Source organism: Macaca thibetana, chromosome 18 (assembly GCF_024542745.1).
Source record: "Macaca thibetana thibetana isolate TM-01 chromosome 18, ASM2454274v1, whole genome shotgun sequence".
NCBI lineage: Eukaryota > Metazoa > Chordata > Mammalia > Primates > Cercopithecidae > Macaca > Macaca thibetana.
In genome coordinates this window covers 305,861-329,892 of record NC_065595.1, presented here as the reverse complement: position 1 = coordinate 329,892, position 24,032 = coordinate 305,861, and the positions used below count along the sequence as shown (strand labels likewise).

Below are 24,032 nucleotides of genomic sequence, written 5' to 3'. Positions count from 1 at the left end.
GACCAAAGCCTTGCAGAGAGCAAGACCGAGTCACCTAAACCGAAATGTAAAACCACAGTTCCTCACCTCGCGGGGAATCCGGCCGGTTCTTAAAAGCCTGCTTCCCGCCGGGCGCGGTGGCTCACGCCTATAATCCCAGCACTTTGGGAGGCGGAGGCGGGCAGATCACGAGGTCAGGAGATCGAGACCATCCTGGCTAACACGGTGAAACCCCGTCTCTACTAAAAATACAAAAAACTAGCCGGACATGGTGGCGGGCACCTGTAGTCCCAGCTACTCGGGAGGCTGAGGCAGGAGAATGGCGTGAACCCGGGAGGCGGAGCTTGCAGTGGGCCAAGATCACGCCACTCACTCCAGCCTGGGCAATAGAGCAAAGACTCCATCTCAAAAAAAAAAAAAAAAAAAAGCCTGCTTTCTAGGCAAGATCTGTGGTATCGTCAGCACCATCTCTGGTGTAATTTCAAACCCAAATCACAATAGGAGGGAACAGAGCAGAGACTCAGAGGAGAGGAGAACAGTGGGAATGGGAAGAAAGAACAGAACAAAAAAAAAGACACTGGTGCTCATCTCGTGGCCACAATGACACTACCTGGCCCAGGTCACGCTGGCGGGAGGCTGGTCGGGTTTCTACAGAGGCTGAAAGCAGCACACATTTCACCTCAGTCTAGAAACAGGAGCAGACAAAAAGGGAGAGGTGGGATCCCCTCCAACAGGAAGAACCAGCGATCGGGAATAGAAACAGGGACACAACTCCCCGGCAAGATCTCAAATCCACAGAAGCCCCAAACTAAACAAACTCTGAGGGAAACACTTTTCTCCAAGAGACAGCTGAGATCAACCTCTCTCAAAGCCAAAGGGAGCGCCATCTTCGACTGAGAAATTAGAAGAAAAACAAAAGGAAGGATTTAACCCTCCTGCACACAAGAAGCCTGCCAGCCTGCATGTGCAAAGAGGGTTCAGACTGAACAAACTGTGCAAAAGGCAAACACTGGAAGAAGTCTTTTCTATTTTCTAAGCCACCAAAGGTTAAGGAGTCATGTGTGCTAAGCATGTGCTAAGCATGTGCTAAGCATGTAATTGGTCGTGCCCGGCTGTCAACTCGGCAGTGTGCGTACCCTGCCCGTGTGCTCCGGATAAAGGGGTTGCCTGAGCCTCTGGGTCTGTTTAACAAGGTCTGTGAGAAAGGCCCTGGCTAAGGCAGCCCGTGAGTCACAGCCAAACTGAAAAGGTGTGTTTTGTGTACAGGCCACGCACACAGAGACGAAACGCCTGACCCGGCACCGTCTGACCCGATGCAGCCAGGCACAGACGAGCACTTCTTGTTCGGACACACAAACCGTCTGGGATGGCGCTCCAAGAACTGTGAAGCTGTTAAGGCCTCACCCAACTTCCAGTGAAAAAATCATTACCTTGAATTGTTTCGAGTTATAAACTGTTTAACTAAAGTCATTTAACACACTGAAAACACTATCAGTTGAAGATAACAGCACCACTTGGCGAAATGAAAGCTGCCTGGATCAGGACAGATTAGAGTGGCTTTTGTTTCACCAGAGTCACCTTCGCCCTGATTCCCTGGGACTTTATTCCAAAGCGCCGGCCACCAACCTGCAAAGGAGCGGCGCCTGGCGTTGAGCTCGTTGGCCACACGGACCTCGGTGCACAGTTTCAGCATCAGCAGCATGGTCAGGATCATGATGGCGCTCTGCCACAGCAGTGGGGACTCAAAGCGCCTTCCAAACCTGCGGTAGAGACGCTGTGTCAGGAGAGGGCCCACCCATGCCACCTCTCCCAGTCCCGAACTCGCAGCGGGAGACCCATGTCAGGAGGGAGGCCCACCCACGCTGCCCCTCCCAGTCCTGAACCTGCAGCAGGAGAGACCCTGTGTCAGGCCCACCCACGCCACCTCTCCCTGTCCCGAACCTGCAGCGGGAGACACCTGGGTCAGGAGGGAGGCCCACCCACGCTGCCTCTCCTGGTCCCGAACCTGCAGCAGGAAAGACCCTGTGTCAGGAGGCAGACCCATCCATGCTGCCTCTCCCAGTCCCGAACCTGCAGCGGGACAGACCCGGGTCAGGAGGGAGGCCCATCCACTCTACCTCTCCCAGGCCCCAAGCGGCATCCCGGGGAAGGAGCCCGGTTGGTGAACACCAGAGTGACCAGGCAACTGCTGCCCATCTCCCAGACTCCAGGTGGGGTGGGGCTCCAGTGAGGGGCCATAAGACCCACACACAGCCTGACTCGGGACCCCTCAGCACATCTGGCCCTCCCCAGAACCAGTGGCCCAGGCACTGGTACCCGGGTCTGGTGGTCCTGAGTCCCCCTCCCACAGCTCAGCTCAGGTGCCCCAGGCCCTCCCTACAGCCTCCGGGCTGCCACCAGGCAAGAAGCCCAGTTTCTAGCTCACAGCAGCCCTGCTTCCTGCCTGTGGAAGGCTGGGTCAGTGTGCAGAGCAGCAGCTGGGCCAGACACGGAATTTCCACATGCACACACACTCCCACAGGAGAGAAGAAGGCAGCCAAGGGTCTGTACCGCCCCCGCCCCCAGGCCTCCCTGGCCCCGTGCTCCCCTAGCTGCAGGCTCCCAGGCCACCTTGCTGACTTTTGACCAGGGTTGAGCATCTCATCAGCTCAGCCATGAGCCTCTGCAGGGCAGAACCACAGGCCAATGACTGGCAGGCCCTACGGTCTCCCCATCTCCCAGAGTCACCACAGAGCTGGGACACGGGCCTGCAGAGCCACCATCTCCAAGGCTGGGCTGTGTGTGGCACGTACTCATGGAAAGACCCAGCCCTGACCCTCCCTGACTGTCCCAGGGCGGGAATCTCAATCAGCCTGCAGTTTGTACTGAAGTGAATTTTAATACTTGAATTGGCCGCCACCATGTCAAAGTCAGGAGATCCTACATAACAGCCTAATTTCCCAACTTCTGAAAAACTGGAAGACTCAGCAACAACCACCACAGCCCCCACCTCTCTCTAGCTCTCACGCAGCTGGGCAGCCCTCTTAACATCCCCTTACCAACACAAAGCAGAAGGGGGAACCCCAGAGCCCCTTTAGCACCCCCTTATTAACACACAACAGGAGTAGGGGGAACCCCGCAGCCCCCTTAGCAGGTGAACCAGCCCAGCAGGTGAGAAGGTGCCACTTGCAGGTGAGGCTCCCACAGCAACCTGGAAAAAGCCACAGACGTTCTCCTGGGAGGACAGGGAGCCAGGATGCAGTCCTCAGAGGGTGGCCATGCTGCTTCCCTCTGTGCTGGCTCCAGAGACCAAGGCCCTTCCCTGTCTCCTGGGAGCTCCTCAGCAGAGGGAGAGGCTGCCTGAGGTCACAGAGACTCGGGGAGCAGAGGGAAGGGCAGAGAAAACAGCAGCCCAGGCCCAGGGTGGACAGGGGGCCAGGCGGGCAGGCAGACAAGCTGTACCTCCAGGTCAGCGGGGGCCACCACGGTCCCCCTGCCTCACTGGATGCTTCCCTAGGAAGCCTCCAAGAGACGCACAAGGCGAGACAAGGAGGCAAAGGGAGGAAGGGAGTGGGTGGGCCGGGGACAGAGCATGGCCAGCGGGAAACAGGCAGCTTGAAAGGGGGTTTTCTGGGCCTGAGGCACAGGTCGGGGGAGCAGGGACGCTGTATGAGCAGGAGTGCAGGGCGCATGGGCACTCTGCCCACAGGCTGGCTCCAGCCCCCACGCCGGCCCCCTCCAGGCCTTGGCCTCTGCACTGTTACGGTATATTATACAGCACAGATCGCAACCCCCAAGGCTGGAGGACACAGCCAAGCTCACAGTCACTTCCAGGGCCGTTCTGCACTGGCTACCAAGCGGCCTGGGTGCCGGTCAACTCACCCACAGCGACCTGAGGCTGAGGAGGTGACACTGGGCAGGCATCTAAAATAGGCCAGTGCCCTGGGACACATGGAGGCTGCTGCACACCACGTTCACCTCCAGCAATGAGGCTGCACGTGAGCCATTTTGGCCACTCTGCATGAAAGGCCACCTGCGTTTTTTAAATGTTCAACAGACGCAATGAATGAACAGACAGATAAAGGAGGAGGCGAGCGAATCAAGGTTTGAGCTTCCCCATAATCCACACATCAAAAATCAAATCTAGAGGAACTCGATATGCACAGTAAAGAATAAGGACTTTTAAAACCAAGTGAGAGGGTACCCGGAGGTGAACAGTGAACTAATAGGGTGAAGACAAAGAAAAACACAAAATTTCAAAAAGCACAGTGTTCCACAGAAGGAACAAAAACAAAACGAAACAAAATCCAGCAGCATTAGTAATTTTAAAAGCTAATTAAAATAGATGCCACATTTACTTCTCAACTTAACTTTTTCTTCCCTTAGTGATAACAGTCCATGCTGGCCACGAACTCAGGAGAGCACTTTTCCTCTCCCGCCCGAGGGCATAGCTCCCGCGCCTCTTCTCACGGCAGGTGCCAGGCAGCCCACCTGTGTGGTGCAGGAGCCTGCTCCTCGGGAGGCACCAAGATACCTCGTCTAAGGTGGGCTCTGCAGGTGACCATGCCCAGGTGCCCACCCACAGGAAGAGACAGTATAGAGGGTGCACCATAACTGACCAAGCCCACAGAAAAACTTCTCTATGTTCCAAAATCTCACAGAAAAACTCAAGCAGGGCCAGGCACGGTGGCTCACGCCTGTAATCCCAGCACTTTGGGAGGCTGAGGCAGGTGGATCATGAGGTCAGGAGTTCAAGACCAGCCTGGTCAATATGGTGAAACCCCGTCTCTACTAAAAATACAAAAATTAGCCAGGCGTGGCAGCCGGTACCTGTAATCCCAGCTACTCGGGAGGCTGAGGCAGGGAACTGCTTGAACCCAGGAGGCAGCGTTTGCAGTGAGCCAAGATCGTGCCAGAGGCAGAGGTTGCAGTGAGCCGAGATTGTGCCACTGCACTCCAGCCCGGGCAACAGGGCGAGACTCTGGTCTTAAAAAAAAAAAAAAAAAAAAATCCAGCAAAAGAGCAGCTTTGTAGCTTTGTGTCTTCTCTTAGGCACCACTAAAGCTATCACCCTCAGTAACAAAATGTTATGACCTCTCTGATACAATGTTTTCATTCCTCCATCTCAGAGTGCTCCAGCCTGGGTCCTACTGTGGATGGAGCTGAGGCTCCCAGGGCCCTGCAGCCCAGTGTGGCCTGATCCCCGCCTGGCCTCTCCGCTTTTCCTCCATGTACTCACAGCCAGCAAACACCAGCTATGAGGCATCATTTAGCCCTTCTCCTGGCTGCTGGCACCAACCTGCCAAACCCTGCACACTGGCATTACGCAGAATGTCATCTGCTGAATGCTGGTTTCACAAAATGGTAGTAACGACTATAACAAACAAAAACATAAGTGACCTATGTTTCAGAATCCCTGCGTTTGTACTGTTAAAGCAGCCCCTGCAGGACTGCAGAGCCCCATATGCCATGTACCCCAAATCCCCAATGGGGGGCTGCCCAGAGGGACTGGAGCTCTGAGGACCATGCCCCAGCACCTTTGGAAGCGTGAAGATTCTAACTCCACCCCTGTGCTGGAGGACCCCAGCCTCTTCTCACAGGACCCCGGCCTCTTCTCACCAGAGCCTGGCCCCTTCTCACTGGACCCCCAGACCCTTCTCATCAGAGCCTGCCCTAGCCCCACCTCTGTTCTCCCCCAGGCCCCTTCTCACCAGAGCCCGGCCCAGCCCCACCTCTGCTCTCTCCACCCCCCACCCCGTCCCCCTCTCACCGGAGCCCAGCCCAGCCCCACCTCTGCTCTCCCAACCCCCCACCCTGTCCCCCTCTCACCGGAGCATGGCCCAGCCCCACCTCTGCTCTCCCCACCCCCCACCCCGTCCCCCTCTCACCGGAGCGTGGCCCAGCCCCACCTCTGCTTTCCCGCCCCCACCACTCCCATCCCAAACACTGAGTGTGCGTGCGCATGTGTGGAGCTGGAGTTGTGTGTGATGCATCCCGCGTGTCACTTCCGCTAAAGCACAAACCCTCTGCCCTACAAACCATGAAATCAAAGAGGCTGTGAACCTACAAAGCCTGGAGAGGGGAAGCCAGGAGTGGGGGTCACAAGAGGCTCCCAAGAGAGAAACAGAAGGGGTCATCATCCCCCTCTGCACAGCAGGACCTGGGGACCGGGTGGGCACAGAGGATGTGCCTGTGTGGAGTGCAGAGAAGGCACATTCTCAGGCTGGAGGGACGCCCAGCAGGGACCAGCACCCTCTGCTCTCCCCGCTTTCATCCCACCGTCTTCTGGAACACCCTGGGGCCCTGTGTGTGCACTCGGTGGTCACACAAGCCATGCATGACCACGACCGCCCCACCGTCTTCTGGAACACGCTGGGGCCCTGTGTGTGCACTCGGTGGTCACACAAGCCATGCATGACCACGACAGCCCCACCGTCTTCTGGAACACGCTGGGGCCCTGTGTGTGCACTCGGTGGTCACACAAGCCATGCATGACCACGACAGCCCCACCGTCTTCTGGAACACGCTGGGGCCCTGTGTGTGCACTCGGTGGTCACACAAGCCATGCATGACCACGACAGCCCCACCGTCTTCTGGAACACGCTGGGGCCCTGTGTGTGCACTCGGTGGTCACACAAGCCATGCATGACCACGACAGCCCCACCGTCTTCTGGAACACGCTGGGGCCCTGTGTGTGCACTCGGTGGTCACACAAGCCATGCATGACCACGACAGCCCAGGATATTGATTCTATGAAGAGACCCATGGACAAAGTTCAGAATTCCCTGGAAGGCTGCCCTGTGCTCCACCAAGAGCTCAAGTGTCTCTCGAAGGCCTGTAAGCAAGAACTCCCACCCCAGCTTCAAACCTCTACGTCAAGTGCCAGTTAGGTCATGAGGCAGCGACAAGATGGCACCAGGAAACTGGGTTAATCTCTGACTTCTCCAAACCAGATACTGAGACGGACATTAGATAGATTCTTTTCTTTCTTTTTTTTGAGACAGGGTTTCTCTCTTTGGTCAGACTGGAGTACAGCTCACGGCAGCCTCGAATTCCTGGGCTTAAGTGATCCTCCTGTCACAGCCTCCCAAGTAGCTAGGACTACAGGTAATGCCACCACACCTAAGCTAATGTTGCAAATGTTTTGTAGAGATGGGGTCTTGCTATGTTGCGCTGGCTGGTCTTGAACTCCTGGCCTCAAGTGATCCTCCCACCCTGACCTCCGAAAGTGCTGGAATTACAGGAGTGGGCCACCGTGCCCAACCTAATTTATTTTCTTTTAGCAACTTGGGACTATGAGCATACCGGGGGTGTGGGGGATCCTCTAAGTAGAACTTTTTCCCCATATGCTTATCCACCCTTAGGCAATTTTCCTCCATTATTTTGGAGAAAATTTATTCTATAACCCTAAATGTTATTCTATAACCCTAAATTTATTCTATAACCCTAAAATTTATTCTATAACCCTAAAAATGCTCCTTCACCACATACACATGTGAGCTGGGGCTGTAGCAGGTGGCCTGCCAACCAGCATCTCCCCAACTCCCACAACGTGCACTCAAAATATTCAACAGCATTAGACAATTAGAAACCTACTTCCCAGTCAACCTTATGTTCACTGAGGCCACTGCAGCACCGCCAGCCACTGTCTCCACAGCAGGCGATGGGAAAGAATGAAGCAGTCTCCAAAATGAGCCCCCTGACCCTCCCTCAGATGCAGCCCGGCCCAGAGACAAACCTTGAGACACGACTCGGACCCAAAATCCCCCTCCGAGATCGCTGCAGGGGACAAACCTCCCTGCCTCAGAGACAACTCTGGGGAAGAGGCAGCCAACCCACTCGCTCACCTAAAAATCCCCGGCAAAGGCAAAACTAACACCCAGGGACACGTGGACCAACGGCTGCCCACGGCCAGGGCTGGGATGAAGGCTGTGGAGCAGGGAGCACCCCAGTTCATGAACACAGGGGACACCCCAGCATCAGAACTCATCAAATGGACACGAAAGGGGTGCATTTCATGGAATGCAAATCACACCTCAACAAGGTTGACTTAAAAACAGGCGGGCCAGGCTTGGTGGCTCACGCTTGTAATCCCAACACTTTGGGAGGTCGAGGTGGGTGGATCACGAGGTCAAGAGATCGAGACCATCCTGGTCAACATGGTGACCATCGTATCTACTAAAAATACAAAAATTACCTGGGTACAGCAGCGGGAGCCTGTAGTCCCAGCTACTCAGGAGGCTGAGGCAGGAGAATCACTTGAACCCAGGAGGCAGAGATTGCAGTGAGCCGAGACTGTACCACTGCACTCCAGCCTGACAACAGAGTGTGAGACTCTGTCTCAAAAAAAAAAAAAAAAAAAAACTAACAGGCAAAGAAGCAGGTACGTGATTACTCAGTGACCAGAGTCAGAAGCAGAGTTCTTGACACCAGCTGCCTAGACTCCTTCTCTCCACCCCTCCACCAGGCCCTCTTCATGGGAAGAGCCGCAGACACCTTCCAATCTGCATGGACAGAGAGGCTGGGATCACCCGGCAGAAAGAAAAATTCCAGACGTTTTTGGCCTTAGAATGCAGCTGTGAGACCTCTTCATTTTCTCCAAAAACTCATTCTCCCAATTATGTCTGGCTTCAACAACTGTTAAAATTAATTTCAATTTCCTCAGCCTAACGCAAATACAAAGAGGAAGTTGGCCTGAGAGGAACAAGACAGTCTCCGGAGAGCGTGACTTCCTATTTAAATAAGGCAGGCCAGGCGCCGTGGCTCAGCCTGTAATCCCAGCACTTTCAGAGGCCCAGTGGGGAGGAATGCTTGAGGCCAGGAGTTCGAGACCAGCCTGGGCAACATAGTGAAACCCCCCGTCTCTACAAAAAATACAAAAAAACAATTAGCTAGGTGTGGTGGTACACCTGTGGTCCCAGCTACTTGGGAGGCTGAGGTGGGAGGATCGCCCAAGCCCAGGAACGTGGAGGCTGCAGTAAGCTGTCATCACATCATGCACTTCAGCCTGGACCACAGAGCAAGACCCTTTCTCAAAACAATAAAGAAAAACGACACAACATGAGAAAGGTGGGCAGGAACGGCTCCTCTCTACGGGCAGGCCTAGACCATTGCCCAGCAGAGAGGTCCCTGCTAAGCACCCGTGCGGGGCATTATGCGAGAAGGCAGATCTGGAGATTTTCTCTGAGATTCTATTCTCCAATCCCACCGTTTTTCTGTAAAAAATAATCTCACCCTAAGAAGTGACTCGCCTGCAGCCACGTACCCCATCGACGGCAGAGCAGGACGCTGGCCCAGCCAGGAGGTGTGGAACCTGCTGCTCCCCCGGACTCAACCAGAAACTCCAAAGGAGAAACCCTCTTCTCCGAGCGCAGCCCAGGAAAGCAAACCCCCAACTTACCAGAAGAGTATCCGCAAAATGTTGGCTACCAGCAGCACCAGGCACACGTAGGTGGAGAACCCGTCGGCGTTCTGCGTCCTGCGGATGTCCCGGTACTGCGGGACGTAGGGCACCACCCCTCCGAAGACCATGGCCGCGGCCGCGCCCCAGGACACCAACTGGTGCAGTGGCACCAGAAGCCAGTCCAGGCCCTCGGCCTCCATCGCAGCGCCCGCCTGGCCGAGGCTGTCACCAGCTCCGCGCCCCGCGGGCCACCGGCCGCCTGCTCATCGCCGCTCCGCGCGCTCCTGCGGCCTCGGAGCCTGCGGGGAGCGGGGAGCGGCTGGAGTCCCGCCAGGGAGGGTGGGCCGGCGCGCAAGGACCCGACCCGACCCGACCCGCGCCGGCCGCAGGACCCGAGGCAGAGCGTGGGCGACCGGGGCGCGGGGGTGTCTGGGGGTCCCGACACGCACCCGGCGGGGGCTGGGGAGGGTTCCCAGGGTCGGGGTCGAGGACGGGCGCAGCCCCTGGTGTCACCGCCCGGGTGCGCTTAGCCGGCGGGAGTCCACGCGTGTCCCGGGATGGGGTCGGGGGAGGGGGCGCAGGCCCAGGATGGGGCGCACGGCTCGTGGGAGGGGGCGCAGGCCCAGGATGGGGCGCACGGCTCGTGGGAGGGGGTGCCGGGCCGGTGACCCACAGGACCAAGCCGAGGGACTGGGGGCAGCGGCCAACTGCCCTGGCCCCGCGTCCTCGGCCGCCCTAGGCCGCCCCGCCAGGACCCCGCGCCGCCCCCGCGTTCCTTACCTGCGCCCCTAGCCCAGCGCCCTGCGCCCCGCGTCCCCGCGCCGCTTAACCGCGCGCGTCTCAGCGTCCGTCCGCTCCGGCGCCGGGAAACCCCGCCCCGCGGCGTCACAATGCCGGGCCCCGCCCACGCCGGAGCTGTCGGGCGGCGCCGCCGGGTCCTAGAGCGCGCGGGGTAGGGTTGGCCGAGGCGGGGCCGGGAGCCGGGGCTGTCGGGGCGGCGGGGGACCGTGGCTTCTCCCGCCCGGTCGGGAAATACCAGCCGGGCGGGGCCGGTCCCTCAGGCCTGGCGCCCACATGAACCCGTCTCCAGCGTGAACCAGTCTCCAGCCGTCCCGGCGCGCGGCCATCCTAGCGGAGGGCGTGGTCCTGGAGGGCGGGGGCGGCAGGGTCCGGACGTTCCCATCGTGCGTGTCCTGAACGCGGGCGCCCGGGAAAGAGTCTCGTCCAGCTCCGTCCTGACCCAGGAGACCCGGGCACCCGGCGGGAGTTTGCAGCGCCCGGGGGCGGCCAGGGTCTCGGGAAACGTAGCGCCCCGCGCGGATCTCCGCTCCAATGCAAGCGCCCCGCGAGCAGATGCTTCGGGGCCGTCACCGGGGGGCCGGCTGGACGCGCGGCCGTCACCGTGGCCGTTGTCATCATCGTGGTTGTGGCCATGGTCGCTGTCGCTGAAGACACGCGGGGCGACCTCCCCCCATCCCCGTGCAGTTCTCAGGGCTGAACCGTTGGGCGCCTATTTGCAGAAAAGGCAGCTCCTGAGCCTCAAGACAGACTCCGAGGCCAGGCGTGTGTGGAGCCTGGGCCCTGCTGCCGACCTCGCAGGCCGAGCCCACTCGGAGCCCCGCACCCACCCGCAGGGAGCTGCCCTCGCCCGGGACCCTCTTGGCCCGCGCGGGTGAGGACTGAAGAGCGAGGGGCACGCGGGTGAGGGGTGAGGGGCGCGGGTGAGGGGTGAGGGGGCGCGGGTGAGGGGTGAGGGGGCGCGGGTGAGGGGTGAGGGGGCGCGGGTCAGGGGTGAGGGGGCGCGGGTCAGGGGTGAGGGGGCGCGGGTGTGGGGCGCGCGGGTGAGGGGTGGGGGGGCGCGGGTGAGGGGTGAGGGGTGAGGGTTGAGGGCGCGCGGGTGAGGGGTGAGGGGGAGGGGCGCGGGTGAGGGGTGGGGGGGCGCGCGGGTGAGGGGTGAGAGCGCGCGGGTGAGGGGTGAGGGGGCGCGGGTGAGGGTTGAGGGGGCGCGGGTGAGGGGTGAGGGGTGAGGGGGCGCGGGTGAGGGGTGAGGGCGCGCGGGTGAGGGGTGAGGGGGCGCGGGTCAGGGGTGAGGGGGCGCGGCGGGTGAGGGCGCGCGGGTGAGGGGTGGGGGGGGCGCGGGTGAGGGGTGAGGGGTGAGGGTTGAGGGCGCGCGGGTGAGGGGTGAGGGGGCGCGGGTCAGGGGGAGTGAGGGGGCGCGGGTGGGGGTGGGGGGCGCGGGTGAGGGGGGGTGAGGGGGCGCGGGTGAGGGGTGAGAGCGCGCGGGTGAGGGGTGAGGGGGGCGCGGGTGAGGGTTGAGGGGGGGCGCGGGTGAGGGGTGTGAGGGGGCGCGGGTGAGGGGTGAGGGGTGAGGGGTGAGGGCGGGCGCGCGGGTGAGGGGTGAGGGGGCGCGGGTGAGGGGTGAGGGCGCGCGGGTGAGGGGTGAGGGGCGCGCGCGGGTGAGGGGGTGGGGGCGCGCGGGTGAGGGGTGAGGGCGCGCGGGTGAGGGGTGAGGGCGCGCGGGTGAGGGGTGGGGGCGCGCGGGTGAGGGGTGGGGGGCGCGCGGGTGAGGGGTGGGGGCGCGCGGGTGAGGGGTGGGGGCGCGCGGGTGAGGGGGGGGGCGCGCGCGGGTGAGGGGTGGGGGGCGCGCGGGTGAGGGGGGTGGGGGCGCGCGGGTGAGGGGTGGGGGCGCGCGGGTGAGGGGTGGGGGGCGCGCGGGTGAGGGGTGTGAGGGGGCGCGGGTCAGGGGTGAAGGCGCGCGGGTGAGGAGTGGGGGGGCGCGCGGGTGAGGAGTGGGGGGTGAGGGTTGAGGGGTGCGAGGGTGAGGGGTGAGGGGCGCACGGGTGAGGGGTGCGCGGGTGAGGGGTGGGGGGTGAGGGGTGAGGGGCGCGCGGGTGAGGGGTGAGGGGCGAACGAGTGACGGGTGGGTGGGTGTAGGGTGAGGGACGCGTGGATGAGGGCCGCGAGGGTGTGAGGCGAGGGGTGCACGGGTAAGGGACAAGGTTGAGGGGTCCACGCTCAGGGTTGCTTCCCCTCCAGCAGCGGCCTCTTCTCCACGAGCCTGGCTCTCTGCCCCCTGCCTGGCTGGTTTTGTGGGGGATCATAAGGACAGTTACCACCTAACTAGAAGCAAGTCTCCGACAATCGACAATCGAAACAGGCTGCTCCCTCCTTGCGCCCCCAGGCTGGCGTTGGGACTTCTTTAGAGCCAGCCCTTCGGAGCCCCAGCACCAGGAAGGTAGAGGGTAGTAAAAGGCACAGCAGGAAGCCTGGGAGAGAAAAGCAGCTGCTCCTGCTCAGCCGCGCCCTTCCCCGAACCTTGGGGCCTTTGGGATCTTCCGTCCTCTCTGCCCGGGAGGTTGGAGTAAGCTCCGGGCTTCCTTGACCCTCACTGGAGCACTGGGGTCCCAGACGCTGGCCTCGGTTATCCTAAATCCAGAGGCTGTGGAAGCATGGGGCAAATTGTGCAGCCTGGGGCCTGGAGCTGCATCTGTCAGGGCCTCCAGGAGCCTGGCTCAGTGGACAAAATCTGGCATGCTTGGACCTCACTCCACAGGCCTCACCCCTCAGAGGCACCCCGAAAGGTGAGTTGATGACCGCAGAGTGAGTTTGTACCTTTTCCAGCACCACCTGTCTGGAGTCCACCCCAGTCTACATCAGCCAATCACAGCTCATTGCAGGTACTGCGCTTCCTACAAACAAGAGAAGCCCACCAAGCCATGCACAGCTGGAAAATGGCCCTTATAAAGCCATGAAGTCCTAATCCAGGCAACCTGTAAATATTACCTCGTATGGGAAAACAGTATTTTTTTTTTTGGATGTCATTAAAGATCTTGAGATAGAGAGATTGTCCTGGATTATCCGAGTGGGTCCTAAACACTGTGGCTCACACCTGTAATCCCAGCACTTTGGGAGCCTGAGTTGGGTAAATCTCTTGAACCCAGGAGTTCGATACCAGCCTGAGCAACATGGCAAGACCTCATCTCTACAAAAGATAGAAAAATTATCTGGGCATGGTGGTGTGCACCTGTAGTCCCACCTACTCCTGAGGTGGAAGGATTGCTTGAGCCCAGGAGGTTGAGGCTGCAGTGAGCCAGGATCGCACCACTGCACTCTAACCTAGGTGACAAAATGAGACCCTATCTCAAAAATAATTAAATAAATACAACAGAGACAGGGTCTCTGTGTTGGCCAGGCTGGTCTTGAACTCCTGGCCTCAAGCGACCCTCCTGCCTTGGCCTCTCAAAGTGCTGGGATGACAGGCATGAGCCAGCATACCTGGCCACATGCATCTTTGTAAGAGGGAGGCAGAAGGAAATGTGGTGCCACACAGAAGAGAGGGCCATGGGAAGATGGAGCAGAGATGAAGATGGGGCCCTGAAAGTGGACGTGATGCAATCACAAGCCAAGTAACGCCGGAGCCACCAGAGGTGCCAGAAACAAGGAACAGATTCTCTCCAGGAGCCATGCGAGGGAGCCTGGACCTGCCAATGCCTTGATTTCAGCCCATTAAAAGTGATTTTGGACTTCTGGCTTCCAGAGCTGTGAAGGAATAAACTTCCGCTGTTGTAAAAGCCACTTAGCTTGTGGTCATTTGTTGCAGGAGCCAATGAGAGACTGACAAGATCAGAGCTGTGCTTCATGCTTTCCAGGCTCAGCTCATGAGAAACAGTCACTGGGTTGGCCCCATGCAGAGGAGGGTGTCACGTAGGAGCATGAATACCTCAGGGAACCACCTAAGCAGTTGCCTAACACATGGTGCTTATAAAAGGAAAAGCAAGCAAAGCAACCTTGTTCTGAGAGCTGGGACATCAGAGGAAGACTGGAGCCCCTGTGTCTCACTCAGCCTATTTATTTTTATTTCATTTATTTATTTAATAGAGACAGGGTCTCACTATGTTGGCCAGGTTGGTCTTTGAACTCCTGATTTCAAATCATCCTCTCACCTAGGCCTCCCAAAGTGCTGGAATTACAGGAGTGAGCCACTGTGCCGGTCGCGCACCCCATTTTTTTAAGGAAACCTGTACAGAAGGTGGATTGGAAGTCACGCTTTAGGAGCCTGGCTCTGAAGTTCCACAACTTCAACTGGTGTCATGTGACGTGCTTGGCAGTCACCACTCCCATGCTTACAGCAAAGAATAGCAGGGCGCGTGGCAAACCAGCAGCCTTTCATGGGCCCATCAGAGAACTGAGGCTCCCAGACAAACTGGCACCCTGCTCTGAAGAGACAGGCACATCCAGGGAGACACAGCACCTGAGAGCTGCTCACCCAAAGCAGAAACTCCTGGATAGACTGGCTTTAGCGGAAAGATTAGACAACGTGCAAGACTAGATAGGTAATGTCAGCAGAGAGATGGAAACAATAATAATCAAAAAAACATGCTAGAAGTCAAAAACACACTAATAGAAATAAAGAATGCTCATTAATTGACTAGATAGAATAAAGGAAAGAATCAGTGAATATGAAGATAAATCAACAGAAGCTTCCCAAACTGAAATGCAAGGAGAAAAGGGGATGGAAAAAACAAATCAACTGATCTAGTTTGAGCGTGTGTCCCCACCAATCTCATGTTGAGTTATAATCATCAGTTCTGGAGGTGGGGCTTGGCAGGGGGTGTTTGCATCATGGGGGCGGGTCCCTCATGAATGGCTTGTGCCATCCCTTCAGTCTCTTGGTGATGAGTAAGCTCTCACTCTGAGTTCATGTGAGAACTGTTTTTTGTTTTTGTTTTTGTTTTGAGATGGAGTCTCGTTCTATTACCCCAACTGGAGTGCAGTGGTATAGTCTCATCTTACTGCAACCTCCGCCTCCTGGGTTTAAGTGATTCTTGTGCCTCAGTCTCCCAAGTAGCTGGGATTACAGGCGTGCGCCACTATGCCCAGCTAATTTATTGTATTTTTAGTAGAGATGGGGTTTCACCATGTTGACCAGGCTGGTCTCAAACTCCTTACCTCATGATCCACCCACCTCGGCCTCCCAAAGTGCTGCAATTATAGGCATGAGCCACCGTGCCCACCCTGTTTTTTTTTAAAGTGTGTGGCACCTACCCACCCCCCACTGTCTCTCTTGCTCCTGCTTTCACCCTGTGAAATGCCTGCTCCCACTTTGCCTTCCGCCATGAGTAAAAGTTCCCTGATGCCTCCAAGAAGCTGAGCAGTTGCTGGTGCCATGCTGGTATGGCCTGCAAGAACTGTGAGCCAATCAAATCTCTTTATAAATTATTCTGTCTCAGGTATTTCTTTATAGCAATGCAAGAACAGCCTAATACACCAACAGAAGACACCATCCAAGAACAACATCAAAGGATATGACTGGCACAATGGGAGAATCAGAAGGAGGAAAGAGAAGAAGGGGCGGGAGAAATGGTGGAATGGTGTGAATGTCCCCAAATTAATGACAGACACCAAACCATACATCCGGGAAACATACAGAACATCCATCAGAACAAATAACGAAAAACATAAAGCGAAACAAAAACAAAAACCACACCTAGGCTTGTCACATTCAAACTGAATAAACCTGCCTGACTGAACCCCTATCCACCAGCCACAGCTACACCTCTGACTAGACAAGAGACAGATTTCAGTAACTCTCCTGGTAAGAGACCACTGACCATGGCTGGTCCTGGCTGGTTTACAAAGTCTGTGCACCAAGTGCCTTTGGGTCTTAGAAAGACCTTTTGATGTATAGGGCCTAACTATAATACATTTAAATGTTACATCTCCACCACAAAGTGAACATGTGTTATATGATACATATGGCAGAACTGCCTTCATGAATATTCATAGCTCCTCCTGTAACCTGTTGAATAAGTATGTTTAGCCAACCCAGTCAGCATAAAACTCCTGCCCCATCCTCTCCTCTGAAGGGCCTGTGTCTGGTCTTGTGGGATGTCCACCTTGCAAGTTGTTTAAGAAATAGTCTCCTTTTCTAAATGCAGTGTTGTGTGATTTTTTTAAGTTAACAAGAGGAATATGAATAAAAATGACAGTAGACTTCTTGTTAGAAATCATGCAGATAAGAAAAGGGTGGGGTGAAATCTTTAAAGTGTTGCAATTGAAAAAAAAAAAATCTGCCCGCCTAGAATTCTATATAGCAAAAGTATCCTTAAGGTGCAGGAAAAATAAATACTTTCTCAGAAAAACAAAAACTGAAGGAATGTATTGCCAGTAGACCTGCCCTGTGAGAAATGTTAGAGAAGAGACAAGGAAGATGATACAGGTCAGAAGCTTAGATCTACATCAGGAAAGGAAAAGCATCAGAGGCAGAATAAATGAGAATTAATGTCTCTTGTTTTCCTTATTATTATTATTATTTTTTTTTTTTGAGACAGAGTTTTGCTCTTGTTGCCCAGGCTGGAGTGCAATGGCGCGATCTCGGCTCACTGCAACCTCCGCCTCCCGGGTTCAAGCAATTCTGCCTCAGCTTCCTGAGTAGCTGGGATTACAAGCGCTTGCCACCACACCCAGCTTATTTTTTGTATTTTTAGTAGAGACAGGGTTTTGTTGACCAGGCTGCTCTCGAACTCCTGACCTCAGGTAATCCACCCGTCTCAGTCTCCCAGAGTGCTGGGATTACAGGCGTGAACCACCTCGTTATTCTTAATTGATCTAAAGACAACCGTTTAAAGTCATAAAGTAACAATGTACTGGGTGATTACAGCTTGTGGACGTGAATGACAGCAATGCCACAAAGGACAGTGGGAGGAGCCGGGACTTTTCTGGTGTAAAATACCTCCATTGTGCTGCCCTCCCTACCACGGGTGTAAAGCTATATCCCACAGCTTAAGCCACTTGGTCACACACTGAAACCTCTGGGCAGCCTTAAAACCACAAATGGTGAAGTGCCCAGGCCCACCCGCAGAGCACTGATAAAGGGGACTGTGCCAGTCAGGGAGGCCTTTTAAGCCTTCCCCAGAAGTTCTGGTGTGTAGCCATATTTGAGAGCCACTATTTTAAAATTCACACACCCACAAAAGCTACACAGTACAGGAGGTCCTCATTACCCACAATCATGACTTCTTGGAAAGACCATTTACTCAAACAGGACCAGAATTGCATAGTAAATAATGGGATTAGAAAATGGTTGATATTGCATTAACAAGGAAAATTAAACTTATGAAAATATTGCAATTATTTTAGAATAAATAAAACAGAGCAGGCCAGGTGCAGTGGCTCACGCCTATAATCCCAAGACTTCGGGAGGCTCAGGTGGGTGGATCTCTTGAGCCTAGGAATTCAAGACCAGCCCGGTCAACATAGTGAGACCCCATCTCTACTAAAAATACAAAAATTAATGGGGTACAGTGGTGTGCATCTGTAGTCCCAGCTACTCAGGGGTCTGAGGTGGGAGGATCACCTCAGCCCAGGAGGTCAAGGCTGCAGTGAGTCGTGATTGTGCCATCACACTCCAGCCTGGGCAGCAAAGCAAGACCCTGTCTCAAAAAAAGAAAGGGCTAACAGTCTCTACTCAGATCTGTATACCCAACTCTATACCCAAAAGAACTCCTTTTATATAATTTTTAAATAAAACTTTTGAAACACAAAAGAGAGTAACACAATGAAATGCATGTATCCATCAACCAGCATCAATAACTATAAAAGAGCTCTTTTAACGAGTACAAAATAAAAACTGAACAGTTTAATTGGCAGCATTTCTCCCTTTCTTGGAAATAACAGTGCACCCTAAAATCAGCAGCATCTTAGATTTAAGGCCTTAGTAACAAGGCCATTCACACTGGATTCGAGGGGCATCCGGGCACCTCCATGGGCACTCATGCTTCATAAAAGACAGCTGCATCCTACACTTGGTTGAACTGGGATGTTTTCAACTATCCAAAATAAAACTGGTTTTCTAATTTAAAGCTTTGTTTCATATCTACATTCTGTTCTTGTGGTCGGCATCTTTGCTCTCGTAATCAGCTATTTCAGTCTTACCCAGACTGTTTTCTTCCCAATTGTCTGTCCTCACACCAGGGAAACACTGGCTAATTTCTGTAACTTCAGAATACACATTAATATTCTTGAATATTTAGATTCCTGTGGTCAATTATTCATCCTGGGCTAGTGCTCAGCAGTTTCTCTTTTGTCAGTTCATGCGCCACCCAGGTGGCATACGCTGAGGAAGGCACAATTTCTATATTTATCCTAAGCCAAACATGAGCAGGAAAACAGAGAGCTATTCTAAAAATAATTTTATCGGGTCAAAAAGAAACAACTGCTCGGCCGATCTGGCCGATGACTCCTCCAGTAGCTGTGAAATCAAGAATGCACGTCATTTTCTTGCTGTGTTCCTAAGGCAGAGGAGACCACTTTGAAGACCCGCCGTCCACATCGGCATTGCAGAGTTTGAGCAGAGCAGGCGTGGTCCTCTGGCTTCAGTGCCTCCAGCTGCAGATGGGAGCTGTCTCACTGGCCTGGCCACCTTATGGTTAGGGTTGGTCTCCAGCTTCTAAATAAGGGATAGACAAGATTGATTCGTAATTTTCAAAAGTGAGAATTGAGATTATTCCATCAACAGAATTAGAGGGTTTAGAGAAATTGAGAAAGCTAGAAAATAAACTTGGTAATATATACTTGTATTCTTGATATTTATTAATCATCATCAAAGTGTGAAAGGAAGACTCTTCAAATAAGTCTTTTTTAGATAGAAATCATTCTTAAACATAGCGGGGGCCAGGCACGGTGGCTCATTCCTGTAATCCCAGCACTCTGAGAGACCGAGGCAGGTGGATCACTTGAGGTCGGGAGTTCGAGACCAGCCTGGTAGCGTGGCAAAACCCTGTCTCTACTAAAACTACAAAAATTAGCCAGGCATGGTGGTGGGTGTCTGTAGTCCCAGCTACTCGGGAAGCAAAGGCAGGAGGATAGCTTGAACCTGGGAGGCAGAGGTTGTAGTGAGCCAAGATTGTACCACTATACTCCAGCCTGGGCAACAGAGCAAGACTCCATCTCAAAAAAAAAATCATTCTTAAACACAGGACAACTGTCTAAATATTGATGGACAATGTCTTACAAATATATTTTACTTTTGTTTTTATTAAACTTGTATTCTATGCAATGAAAACAAGGATTGCAATCCAACAAACTCAATCTGTCGTACTGCAGGATTTTTTCCCTTAAGCCTAGTTCCTGAAATTTAATATTCGTAACAAACTGAGTTAGTTTTTCTTTCTTTCTTTCTTTTCCTTCTTTCTTTTTCCCTTCCTTTCTTCTTTCTCTTTCTTTCTCTCCTTCCTTCCTTTCCCCTTCCTTCCTTCCTTTCTTTTTCCCTTCCTTCTTTCTTTCTTTCTTTCTCTCTTTCTTTCTTTCTTTCTTTCTTTCTTTCTTTCTTTCTTTCTTTTTTTCTTTTCTTTCTTTCTTTCTGCCTTCCTTCCTTCCTTCCTTCCTTCCTTTTCTTTCTTTCTCCTTCCTTCCTTCCTTCCTTCCTTCCTTCCTTCCTTCCTTCCTTCCTTCCTTCCTTCCTTCCTTCCTTCCTTCTTTCTTTCTCTTTCTTCTTTCTTCTCTCTCTTTTCTTTTCGTTTCTTTCTCTTGCTTTGTCTTCCAGGCTAGAGTGCAGTGGTGCGATCTCAGCTCACGGCAACCTGCTCCTTCCAGGTTCAAGAGATTCTCATACCTCAGCTCCGAAGGCTGCAACCATGCCCAGTTAATTTTTTTTATTTAGAGACAGGGTTTCACCATGTTGCCCAGGCTGCCCTTGAACTCCTGAGGTCAAGCAGTCCACTTGCCTCAGCCTCCCAAAGTACTGGGATTACAGGCATGAGCCACCGTGGCTGGCACAAACTGAGTTTCTTGATTCTCACTTCCATATCAATGGATTTGTCTTCCACACAGACAGGACTAATAATTTGATCCCTAACCCGGTATAGTAGATGAAAAAACAGCCAGGTGCTAGGTGTGGAATGGCAGGTCTTGTTTCTCCAGCAGAGGTTGGGATCTCAGGGTTATCAGAGCTTCCGAGTAGGTTTCCATTGGACCAAAGAGATCTTGGTTGAGAAAGATCAAACGTATGCTAAAAAATACAATGGGAGAGGGAAAGAAAATCAAGGGTTTTCCAGGACCTGGAATTCTTAGCCTAGGGTCTTTGATTATTTATTTATGAGACAAGGCCTGGAGTACCAGCTGGAGTGCAGTGGGAAGATCACGGCTCACTACAGCCTCTGCACTCCTGGGCTCCAGCGATCTTCCTGTCCCAGCCCCCAAAGTGCTGGGATTACAGACGTGAGCCACCGTGCCCAGCCTTAGCCTAGGAATTGAAGCTGGGAAGATGTACTTCAAAAAACAGTTATTGTGGTTAAATATACACAATGTGAAATTTACCATTTTAACTATTTTTAGTCTGTGGTTTTGTGGCATTAGGTACATTCACATTGCTGTGCAACATCACCATCACCATCTCCAGGTAGTTTTCATTTTCCCAAACTGAAGTTCGGTGAATGCCCCATTAAACACCAACTCCCCACCCTACCCCCATACCTAGGCTGGCAGCCGGCATTCTACTTCCTGTGTTTTTTGTTTTTGTTTTAGAGACAGGGTCTTGCTCTGTCACCCAGGCTGGACTGCAGTGGTGCGATTATAATTCACTGCATCTTTGAACTCCTGGGCTCAAGCAATCCTCCAGCCTCTGCCTCCTAAGTAGCTAGAGCGACAGGCTGTAATTTGTTGTTGTTGTTGTTGTTGTTGGTAGAGACGGGGTCTCACTATGTTGCACAGGCTAGTCTCTGATTTTGACTTTAGGGACATCATATAAGTGGAATCAGACAATATTTGTCCTTTCATAACTGACATATTTTACTCAACATAATGTCTTCAAGGTTAAACCATGTCATAACATGTACCAGAATTTCCTTCCGTTTGAAGGCTTAATAATATGTCACTGTGGGCTGGTCGCAGTGGCTCACGCCTGTAATCCCAGCACTTTGGGAGGCCAAGGCGGGCAGATCACGAGGTCAGGAGATCGAAACCATCCTGGCTAACATGGTGAAACCCTGTCTCTACTAAAAATACAAAAAATTAGCCGGACGTGGTGGTGGCGGCGCCTGTAGTACCAGCTACTCCGGAGGCTGAGCAGGAGAATGGCGTGAACCCGGGAGGCGGAGCTTGCAGTGAGCTGATATTCGGCCACTGCACTCCAGCCTGGGTGACAGAGCGAGACTCCGTCTCAAAAATAAATAAATAAAATAAAAATAAATAAATAAATAAAAATAATATATCATTGTGTGCATATGAGGCAGGAAAATAGCACAGGGAATTGGAGGTCGAACACAGGGTGGGGTGAGCAGACACAGATGCAAGGTAAGGCGCGAGTGAGTGAGAAGCAAGATAAGCAGAAGCTGAGCAACCAAAACAAGAGTGAGATTAAAAAAGCAAGAAGTTGGCCGGGCGCGGTGGCTCAAGCCTGTAATCCCAGCACTCTGGGAGGCCGAGACGGGCGGATCACGAGGTCAGGAGATCGAGACCATCCTGGCTAACACGGTGAAACCCCGTCTCTACTAAAAATACAAAAAACTAGCCAGGGGAGGTCGCGGCGCCTGTAATCCCAGCTACTCGGGAGGCTGAGCCAGGAGAATGGCATAAACCCGGGAGGCGGAGCTTGCAATGAGCCGAGATCGCGCCACTGCACCCCAGCCTGGGCCACAGACCAAGACTCCGTCTCAAAAAAAAAAAAAAAAAAAAAAAAAAAAGCAAGAAGCCTCCATAGCTGGCTACATCTGGACCAAACCTGTCACGGGAGCCCCTCAGAGATGGGCATATGCATTAGAGAGAAAAAGTATCCTTAATATGACCCCGTATGAGAATCAGCTCATTGGAACTCATACATATGGACTTCTTTTCATGCATGTATTTAAAATTATGGGATGGAGGCAACATGCAAGCACACGAGAGCCAAAGTAAGCAACCTCCGTATCAATCAAAAGGCAGGCGCTGGCTAGAGATTAGGCAGCCTTGGGAAGAGAAGGAAAAAAAGAAAAACCATATAAAAGAAAGCGCAAAATACACCAAACTGGTGCTGATCTCATTTCGCAGAGGTCAACCCGCGCTCCCCTCATTGAGAGTGTCATACTGTGCTGAATAAACCTTTGCTGTTTGCTATTTGTGTGTGTCACGTCCAATTCTTTGTTCAGGACACCAAGAGCCTGGAACTGCACGGCACCATCCGGTAACATGCACACCATATTCTGTTTATCCCTCCACTGACAATCAGGGAACACTTGTGTTGCTTCTACCTTTGGGGGATTGTGAGCAATGCTGCCTTGAACACGGGTGTGCAAATGTCTGTTCAAGACCCTGCTTTCCATTTTGGGTATGTATCCAGAAGTGAGATTGCTAGATCATGTGGTAATTCTATGTTTAAGTTTTTGGGGAACTGCCAGACTGGTTTTCCATAGTCACTATATCATTTTACATTCCCACCAGCAGTGTATGAGGGTTCTAATTTCTCCACATCCCCGTCAGCACTTGTTGTTGTCTGTCTTTGATTCTAGACATCCTAGTGGGTGTGAAGTAGTGTCTTCATTCATTTTGTGCTGCTGTAACAGAAGACCCAAGGCTGAGTAATTTATGAAGAACAGAGATGTATTTTTTTACACTTCTAGAGGCTGGAAAGTCCGAGATGCAGTGGTTGGTTTCTGGCGAGGGCCATTGTGCTGTGTCATCCCATGGCGGAAGGCAGAAGGGCAAGAGAGTGTGTACGTGTGAGAGAGGAGAGAGAGACAGAGGGGAGAGAGAGCCCTTATTAGTCACTTCTTTGGGGTCACACCTCTGAATACTGTTGCCCTGGGGAAGGTTTCCAGCACACCTACTTTGGGGGACACGTCTAAACCATAACAAGTGGTGCCTTGCTATGGCTTGTGGTTTTGAGCTGCGTCTCCCGAATGACTAGTGACATTAAGCGTCTTTTCATGTACTGACTAGACATTCTCATATCTTCTCTGAAGAAATGTCTTTTCAGATCCTTTCCCCATTATTTTAAGTTTAAATCTAAATTTCAGATTCCTGGGGTACATGTTCAGGTTTGTTACAAGGGTATGTTGCATGATGCTGAGGTTTGGAGTGAGCATAGAACCCAAAATAAAGCCTTTTAGGCCAGGCCTGGTGGCTCACACCTGTAATCCCAGCACCTTGGGAGGCCAAGGCAGGCGGATCACCTGAGGTCAGGAGTTTGAGATCACCCTGACCAACATGGAGAAACCGTGTCTCTACTAAAAGTACAAAATCAGCCAGGCTTGGTGGTGCATGTCTATAATCCCAGTTACTTGGGAGGCTGAGGCAGGAGAATCACTTGAACCTTGGAGGCAGAGGTTTCAGTGAGCCAAGATTGCACCATTGCACTCTAGCCTGGGCAACAAGAGCAAAACTTTGTCTCAAAAAAAATATTAGCTGGGTGTGGTGGCGGGCACCTGTAATCCCAGTTACTTGGGAGGCTGAGGCAGGAGAACTGCTTGAACCCAGGAAGTGGAGGTTGCAGTGAGCCGAGATCGCGCCATTGCACTCCAGCTGGGGTGACAGAGTGAGACTTTGCCAAAAAAAAAAAAAAGAAAAAGGCCAGGTGCGGTGGCTCACACCTGTAATCCCAGCACTTTGGGAGGCCTAGACGGGTGGATCATGAGGCGAGGAGATCGAGACCCTCCTGGCTAACACGGTGAAACCCCATCTGTACTGAAAATACAAAAAA

At 53.5% G+C, this 24,032-nt stretch overlaps 3 protein-coding genes across 8 annotated transcripts in view; 2 read left to right on the top strand and 1 right to left on the bottom strand.

Annotated features, from left to right (window-relative positions):
* Positions 1-10,225, bottom strand: part of SLC66A2 (solute carrier family 66 member 2) — a 47,654-nt gene extending 37,429 nt beyond the window's left edge. For both annotated transcript variants that reach the window (XM_050768222.1, XM_050768223.1), the window contains exons 1-3: positions 10,142-10,225; positions 9,359-9,660; positions 1,606-1,739 (exon numbers count right to left, since the gene is read on the bottom strand). In XM_050768222.1, coding sequence (XP_050624179.1) covers positions 1,606-1,739; positions 9,359-9,561 — 337 coding nt within the window. In that variant the 5' untranslated portion in view covers positions 9,562-9,660; positions 10,142-10,225. The remainder of the gene's footprint in view (positions 1-1,605; positions 1,740-9,358; positions 9,661-10,141) is intronic.
* RBFA (ribosome binding factor A) overlaps positions 1-24,032 on the top strand; it is a 252,019-nt gene that overhangs the window by 148,462 nt on the left and 79,525 nt on the right. The gene's annotated exons all lie outside the window — the stretch shown is intronic.
* The window catches only part of HSBP1L1 (heat shock factor binding protein 1 like 1), a 414,139-nt gene that overhangs the window by 377,705 nt on the left and 12,402 nt on the right, over positions 1-24,032 (top strand). The gene's annotated exons all lie outside the window — the stretch shown is intronic.